The 9,319-nt window shown below is 37.4% G+C and overlaps 1 protein-coding gene across 1 annotated transcript; it reads right to left on the reverse strand.

Moving 5' to 3' along the window:
- Positions 1–1,360: 1,360 nt before the first annotated feature.
- Positions 1,361–9,319, reverse strand: LOC111400909 (sulfite reductase 1 [ferredoxin], chloroplastic-like). The gene is made up of 4 exons (XM_023028376.1): positions 8,994–9,319; positions 2,452–3,234; positions 2,062–2,358; positions 1,361–1,683 (listed from the first exon to the last, which is right to left on the reverse strand). Exons 1-4 carry the CDS (start codon positions 9,180–9,182, stop codon positions 1,435–1,437), a joined length of 1,518 nt encoding a protein of 505 aa, XP_022884144.1. The 5' UTR covers positions 9,183–9,319; the 3' UTR covers positions 1,361–1,434.

Here is a 9,319-nt window from a genome sequence, read left to right on the forward strand (position 1 = left end):
TTACCAGTCATTTTACTCTTGACTTACTCTATAATAATCCCACAACATTTTTATCAGTTTTCACCGATTGATGGTGGCCTATGCAGTCTCTGAATAGCCAGCCCACAAGTGTCTGCAGCTGAGATATTTATAATTCAAACAATTTGTAAACACTTTCCAAATATCTCTTAGGTCAATGTGAGAGTGTTGGGGTCTAACAACTTGTACAGTTGCACTTTGAAAGAGTGAAAGGTAACGAGCATAAAATTCAAAAAATAAAAATAGAAGTCGTAAAATCTGAAAATAAACAACTGTGAATTCTAAAATCTCTATTAAATTTATTTGTAAACTCATTTATCTCGTATTTCCTTACGGATGGAGCCAAGAAATCCTTCAAGTATCTTCGTTAAAATCTAAAAATCCAAACAGAACCTAAAATATCTAACCAGGAAGCCTAATGGCCAATGTCAAGAATAGAGAAAAATATACAAATGACAAACCTTCTAAGCAGATCAATTAATCTTTACATTTCAACAAATAAGATCAATCGTCCAAAAATTCTCTTAATTGCAGATGATAGGAATAGAGAACAAAACCAAAAACATCTCGGATATTCTTAAACGGACTCAGTTTCAGCAAAAAGGGACAACAGTAGTTTAGTCTCAAGAAAATTGAAGATAAGGAAAACACTCACAAGCTTTATACTGATGTCAAATCCTCCGCTTGTTCCAGCAGTTACTGACCAGTAACAGCAAAGAAAACACTTACTTGATTAGTACTTTAATGGTTCTTCGTTCACTTCCCGTTTTGCTGGGAGGCAACATAGTTGCGGATTACCTCCATAGCTAATTGATGGGCGCTCTTATCTTCGAGTCTTGCAAGAGCATCCATGGCTTCATATGTCTCCTTGTCAGCAAAGAGCTTCAAGTTATAACGTGATGCTGCCAGTGGTATTCCTTCCCATTTATCCACCATCTCATGAAGTTTCTCGGTACCCTGACAGAACAACCACGAGTTAGAAAAACTCATCAACTCACTCCATATTTCTTTCTAGTCTCTGGTAACTGGCATACACAGAAGAAGTATTTCTTCTAGGTAATTAAATATCACAATATTTTGCTAACTTGGCATAAACTTCACCAACAAACTCACCTCAGAATCTATATATCAACAAGGTTCCAAAATGTATCTTTGATAAAATTATCAAGTTCGCCACATATTTTAGCTATTATACTCATCAATCGTATTAGCAAATAACACTTCCACTCATGATTTCACTTCTTCCTTGTAAGATCTTCCTAGGGAAATTTTGATTTTAATTTATTTCTTCTCTCAGTTTTTCTTAATCAAAAAACCAAAAACAAAAAAAGTTACAACTAGGGCATACCTGAAATAATGTCAGTTGGGACTTGGGACAAATTAACTCCTCATGAAACATACTTCTAAGCTACATAATTAAGCCATTCCTATATAGCCTAATATAATTCTTAAATTATGACATCTTACCAGCAGACCACCTTGAGCAAGAGCTGTAGTGATGGGGCGCTTCCATGCTCGGCGGATATCACACAAGATAATATTCTGGTTTGGTGTAATTCGCACATTCAAATTATATTTCTCAATAATTTCCCTTAGCGTTGCTTTCGTTGCTCCCTTAACTCGGCCATTATCAACATGGAGTCCACAGAATAAACTCCCATCTCCCTGCGAGAAGTCAGGAGCAAAAAATTGCAATGTCAAAGATTTGTGTAAAACATTGTGTTGAAACCAACAGATCAAAAAGTAAAAACCTATGAAAAGCCAAAAATTAACTGCATATCCAAAACAATAGAATTAAACAATGCAAGGGTTTCATAAACTTAAAAGTTAGGGCCGTACACTCCTTAAAACACAACACAGGTTTTATTTGTTCTGGCATTCACTAAAATATATTGCAAGTTTTCTCTATGTTTTGCATTAAGTCCTTGATATTTAATCGAATTAACAAGTTTTTGACTGCATTAATCATCTTCCACACATTTCCTACTGCATGAAATTCGATCGATAAAAATTTGACAGCACATCCGAAATAATAGAACTAACCTGCTCGTGCCATCCCAAGTAGCTCTTAAAGTCCCACTCAGGTAACTCCTGACAAGGTTCAAACTTCTTTCCATAGTATTGTTCAACAACAGTTCTGAACTTCTCAATCCCCCAGGAACTAATTAAGTATTTCATCCTGCTGTACTTGCGATCATCTCTTCTCCCGTTTTCTCTTTGTGTAACAACAATAGCCTTCACTGCATATAATATATCCTCTTTCGGGACATAGCCCAATGGCTCTGCCAGACGAGGGAAGGTGCTTTCCAACCTATGTGTTCTTCCCATGCCACCACCAACCTGCAGTAGTTAAAAAGATAACTATAGATTACTGATTCAAGAAACAATAGAAGAAAATAAAATAGTTGAAGGAATAGTAGACAGTCATATTACATATATGTTAAAACCCTGAGGCTCCCCATCAGCATTCGACACACCAACCACACCAATATCATTCGTGAAAATATCCACTGAGTTGTCTGTGGGCACAGTAACTGCAATTTTGAACTTTCTTGGCAAGAACTGAGTTCCATATATAGGCTCGGGTGAATCAGGAAAATTTGTACCATGAGAATTATCATTACGGGCCTTCACTACTTCAGGAGATTCAGCAGACATAATTTTTTCTCCATCTACCCACATATCATAGTAGAAACCAGATTGTGGAGTTAACAGTGCAGCAATGTCTTCAGCAGTTTTTTGGGCAAACAAATAATCTTTTCGTGCAAAGGGGGCAGCTGGAGCAAGAACATTTCTGTTGAGATCACCACATGCACCAAGAGTTGAGCCCATACTTTTGATGATAGAACTCATCACAGTCTTAAGGTCTTTCTTCAAAACACCATGGAGTTGAAACGTTTGCCTTGTTGTCAAACGAAGTGTTCCAATGCCAAATTGATCAGCTAAATCATCCATAACCAAATAGAGTTCATTTGAAACCTTTCCACAGGGATTCTTTGTACGCAGCATAAATGAGTAAGACTTCACACCACGCTCATCTCTGTTGTACTGTTGATAGCTTCCATGGAACTTTATTAATTGTGTAGCAGCTTCATTAATGTTAGAAGCCTCTGTTAATAATTCCTCATTGAGAGGATATCTTATAAAGTTACTATGCTCTTTGATGATTTCAACCTTACTGCGTTTAGGCTCCACAGAAGTATCAGGCTTCACTGGCTGCAAATAAATCGTGTAAATTACTAGAAATAGAATGTGTCTATTGCATTTAAATATATAATCATGCTGATTTGACATGCAGACATGATTATCCCACAAGATGAAAAAGAAAAGAAAGCCCAAGCATACTTCTGACTTTTCATTAGGAAGTCGAACGAAGAAAACTTTGCAATATACTTTACACCCTGTCCCTGACACATAACAGAATCAAGACACGCAAGAAATGAAACTATGGAAACAGCTGGAATATAACCATCTGTTACTTTGTCCACGTGTCCATCGAACATTTGTTGTAGCTTGGAGTTAGTTAGTTGGTAGTTACAGTTAGTTAGTTTCTTAATGTAATTCATCTTCTATTTATACATCACTGAATCTAATGTACAGACGAAAAATTCTGGAGTAATAGAATTCATTTTTCTCTTTTCTTCATTCAATTTTCCAATATGGTATCAGAGCACTAAGTGCTTCTACTGCCAACGTTTTCTTTGAAATTCAACTGTCTTGGTTGATTCAATTGTTTTAATTTCTTTCTCTGGTTGACATGGCATCAACAACCAGTACAACCAATAATTCACTATCATCAGTGAATAATTCCGGTAATGATGATGCATCTAGTCCCTACTACATTCATCACTCAGACAATCTAGGGCTTGTACTTGTGTCACAATCTCTCACTAGTGATAACTATGCTTCATGGAGCAGAGCTATGGTGAATGCCCTATCCGTGAAGAACAAACTCGGATTATAGATGGGTCATTGGCAAAACCTGAAGACAATGACGAACAGCTCAGTAATTGGGTCTGCAACAATATTATGGTCATCTCATGGATACTCAATTTAGCATCGAAGGAGATTTTGGCAACTGTTATCTACTCCGAATCAGCACATGATATGTGGATTGATCTGAAGGAAAGATTTCAGCAGAGAAACGGGCCTCGAATTTTTCAGCTAAGGTGTGAACTGATGAATCTCAATCAAGGCCACATGTCGGTTGGTGTGTCTGTGGTGGATCTAAGAAGCTCTCTGAACATTATCAGATGGAATACATCATGTCGTATTTAATGGGGCTGAATGATACTTATGCTCAAGTTAGGGGGCAGCTACTATTGATGGATCCCATACCTTCCATCAATAAAGTTTTCTCACTTGTTTCTTAGGAGGAACACCAAAGAACTGTCAACACCAGTACCAGTAATCCTGCTACTGAAGAATCTATGGCGTTCTACACTAAAACCGATCCTAAGAAGGGTGGTTCAGGACAAATGCACAACAAATTTCAAAGGAAGGAAAGACCCATGTGTACCTATTGTGGAATAGCCGGACATTCAGTAGATAAATGTTATAAATTACACGGCTATCCTCCAGGTAATAAGATAAAGCAAAAATTCAATGATCAAGTGGGAAACCAATCAAGACAAGTTGCTGTGAATCAAGTAGCATCTGAATCCAATTCAGAACAACTCATGCAGTCCTTAAACCAAACTCAATATCAGCAACTGTTGAGTATGTTGAGCAATCATCTGGCCTCTGCGAAGACTAATTCAAGGATTGATGAAAACTGCAATCAAGTGTCAAGTACATGCTTTTCCATTGCACTTGACACATGGTTAAAATACCTAAGCACTGGATATTGGATTCTGGGGCAACCAGTCATATCTGCTTCAGTGAATCAGCCTTCCATACTATGAAACCAGTTAAAAACGTTCATGTCACTTTGTCAAACCATAAGCGAATCTCTGTTAAGTTCATTGGGACTGTGACGTTTAGCCATGATCTGTTACTTGAAGATGTGTTATACGTACCACAATTTAAATTCAATTTGATGTCCATCAGTTCACTGACCAGGGACACTCACATTGATGATAGATTCTCCACTAATACTTGTGTTATCCAAGATATGCACCACCAGAATATGATTGGCAGGGCTAAGCAAGTTGCCGTTCTATACATATTAAGTGCACCATCTTCTTCACAAGTCAATGAAGGGAATCTCTCTTGTAATGATGTTTGTGTTTTTTTTTTCATGAGCTGTAAATAAAGTGAATGCACATACTTGGCATCACAGGTTAGGACATTTGTCATTCCAAAAATTAGCATTGTTAAAAGATCAATTGCATTTGACTAGTGATAAGGAAAGTAACTACAATTTAGCTCCATATACTATCTGTCCATTGGCAAAACAAGAAGACTCTCCTTCATATCAAATAATCACTTGTCTGTCAATCCTTTTGACTCGATACATTGTGATACATGAGGTCCTTACCATGTACTATCTCATTCTGAACATAAGTATTTTCTTACCTTGGTAGATAATTGTACGCGTTTTACTTAGGTTTACCTCATGAAACATAAATCAGAGGCTTGCCACCTCATTCCCAGATTTTTTAAGTTGATTGAAACTCAATTTCAAACAACTATAAAGAAATTCAGATTAGATAACGCCCCAGAATTGAAGTTTACTGAGTTCTTTCACTCTAAAGGAGTCATCCATCAATTTTCTTATGTCGAAAGGCCTGAGCAAAATTCAGTAGTTGAGCGTAAACACCACCATTTGCTCAATGTGGCTAGATCTTTATTTTTCCAGGCAAATATTCCTATTCAATTTTGGAGTGACTGCATCCTAACTGCAACCTTTCTCATCAATAGAACACCATCCCCCATTTTGCAAAATCAAAGTCCTTTTTCGCTATTATACAAATCTCCTGTTGATTACCGTCAATTTAGAGTGTTTGGTAGTCTATGTTTCGCATCCACTCTTCCTTCTAGTCGAACAAAATTTCATCATCGAGCAAGAGCCTGTATATTTGTAGGATATCCTCCTGGCATCAAGGGATATAAAGTGTATGACACCTTGTCCAAAAATTTCTTCATTTCTAGAGACGTGGTCTTCCATGAATGCATCTTTTCCTTTCAATCTATCTCTCATTCTCCTGAAATGATCGATCCCTTTCCTAACCTTGTGTTGTCAGTTCCTAATTCTGATATTGTTTCTACTCCTACACGAATACATATGCCAGAATCTATAATCATGATGAACAAAATAATGCTACAAGCAACACAAATGAGATACAAAATGTCTCATATCCCACTCCTAGTTGTCCTTGCTCATAAAATGTTTCCACAAAATCATCTCGAATCAGTAGGCCTCTATCATATCTTAGACTTTCATTGCAATCTTCTAACCAACAGCAAACAATCCCTTGCCCCTTCACCTCACTCTTTATCAAAATACTTCTCCTATAAGGCCTTTTCTCCTAATCATCGTCATTTTCTCCTAAATATCTCATCCAACTATGAACCTGAATATTACCACCAGGTAGTCAAATATGATCATTGGCAGGCTGCAATGTTAGCTGAACTGAAAGCAATGGAAATGACAAATACCTGGTCTGTCACACCACTACCTGATGGAAAACACACAATTGGTTGCAGATGGATTTATAAAATCAAATATAAATTTGATGGGAGCATAGATAGGTACAAAGTACGCTTAGTTACCAAGGGATATACCCAGCAGGAGAGTCTGGACTTCACTGAGACTTTTTCACCTGTTGCCAAACTACTACAGTCAAGGTTCTTTTAGCTATTGCAGCCATAAAGAATTGGCACATCACTCAACTTGACGTTAACAACGCTTTTCTCAATGGAGACTTATTTGAGGAAATCTATATGGACTTTTCGTTGGGCTATAGGAACTTTGCTGGTTCCAGAATTCAGGGGGAGAATATAGTTTGTAAACTTCACAAATCCATTTATGGTCTTAAACAGGCATCGAGGCAGTGGTTCTCTAAATTTTCCAATGCTCTTATTGCTCATGGATTCACACGGTCCAAATCAAATTATTCACTATTCACCAAAGGTTCTGGTAACTCCTTCATTGCTCTCTTGGTCGATGTAGATGGCATCCTCATCACTAGATGTAATCATCTAGAAATCACCTCCATTAAAAGTTTCTTACATTCTCAGTTCAAATTAAAAGATCTTGGTAATCTGAAGTACTTTCTTGGGTTGGAAATTGCATGTTCTAAAAAGGGTATTTTTTTATCACAAAGACAGTATGCTCTACAGTTGCTTGAGGACTCTGGATTTTTGGCATGTAAACCAGCTATGTTACCTATGGATCCAAAATTAAAACTCAGTTCTTTTGAAGGTGATCTTGTTCCTGATGCTTCTATGTATCGCAGATTGACCGGTCGTCTTCTTTACCTCGCTATATCTAGGCCTGATAACACCTATGCTATCCACAAGTTAAGCCAATTTGTGTCTCAGCCCAGGAAGCCTCATCTGGATGCAGCTCATCACCTTTTGCAATTCATCAAGGCGAGTCCTGGTCAAGGAATTTCGTTCTCGGCCCATCCTTCCTTTCAGTTGCACGCATTTGCTGATGCGGACTGGGGCACTAGTCTTGATACGAGGAAGTCTATCACCGGTTTTTGCATATTCCTTGGTGATTCTATGATTTGTTGGAAAGCTAAGAAGCAGACTACAGTTTCTAAGTCCTCAGCCGAAGCTGAGTATCGTGCTTTAGCCTCGGCCACTAGTGAATTGGTTTGGATTTCTCAATTACTTCTTGATTTTCAGATTACCAAAAAGGATCCTACTGTCATGTTCTGTGATAATCTTGCAGCAATTCACATTGCCTCGAATCCCATTTTTCATGAGTAAACTAAACACATTGAGATTGATTGTCATTTTGCGCGGGATAAGGTGGCAAATGGTTTTGTCAAATTATTACCGATTCGTTCCAATCATCAGTTGGCTGATATTTTTACAAAAGCCTTGCCTGCTTCTTCGTTGATTTCACTCTTGTCCAAGATGACTGTGGTCAATCCCCACATTCCATCTTGAAGGGGAGTAACAGAATCAAGACACGCAAGAAATGCAACTACGGAAACAGCTTGAATATAACCATCTGTTACTTTGTCCACGTGTCCATCAAACATTTGTTGTAGCTTGGAGTTAGTTAGTTGGTAGTTACAGTTAGTTAGTTTCTTGATGTAATTCATCTTCTATTTATACATCACTGAATGTAATGTACAGATGAAAAATTCTGGAGTAATAGAATTCATTTTTCTCTTTTCTCCATTCAATTTTCCAATAATACATTTGATCCAACAAAAGCAAGCTTTCAGTAAAATTACACCGTGTCCCTGCTACACTTGATCCAACAAAAGCTATTCTAATTACCAAGATTGGATTTAGCTGTTTTCTGTGAAATCTATTAGAGGAGAGTGTAAAATATTGAGGGCCCCAGATAGAACACGAGTTTTCAAAGATCTATCATCAGACTGAAATTGAAACAAAGCATTAATTGGTGAATGTTGGCTGCACTCTGTGGGACGGTCCAGATTGACGCACATCTGAATCCATTAACAGCCAGGATAGCTGAATTCCCGCAGCCACAGTGCAGACAGCATTTCTCCATTAAATTTCTTCATTTTTGGAGCAAATGCGTCAACAAAATAAGGTTGCACCTTCTGCTTTTTCCAGAAAATTCTCAAACTTATCTAATTTATAATTAGAGGAAGCAAAAGAAAACAGAAAAGAGAAGAACCTTTTTCATGTAACCAAAAGAGTCAACTTTATTCTTGCTCCTTATTTTCCTATTTTCAAGAAATGAAATACTCCTAAAATCTATAATTCCGAATTGCATAAGGAAAACAAAAATTCAGGAAAATCCAAAAAGAATTTGAAAAAAAATATATAAAAAAATTTAGAACAAAAATGGTAGTATTTTTTTAAACAGAAATGTTATGTACCGTAGAAACGGCTCTGATAATTGAGGTTGGTCCCGCAGAGGAAGCCGATAAAGAATGAAAGACATGCAGGCGTTTACCAAGCAAAATCGAACTGTAAGCACTTTTCAAGCCATTGAAACTCGTTGGAACCCGAAGCAGCTTCGGGTCTTTGTGAATTGCAGTGTTGGAACCTCCAAACGACGTCGTCATTTCTCCCTAGCAAAATGAGAGAGCTAGGGTTTTACAAGATTTATTTGGTCGGAAATCGAAAGATTTTTTCTGTTGTTAGAGAGGGAAAGTGAGTGGAGGATATAATTGAGATGAGGAAGAGGAGGAAGAAGAAGAAA

The sequence above is a fragment of the Olea europaea genome, chromosome 1 (genome assembly GCF_002742605.1).
Source record: "Olea europaea var. sylvestris chromosome 1, O_europaea_v1, whole genome shotgun sequence".
In the NCBI taxonomy this organism is placed as follows: domain Eukaryota; kingdom Viridiplantae; phylum Streptophyta; class Magnoliopsida; order Lamiales; family Oleaceae; genus Olea; species Olea europaea.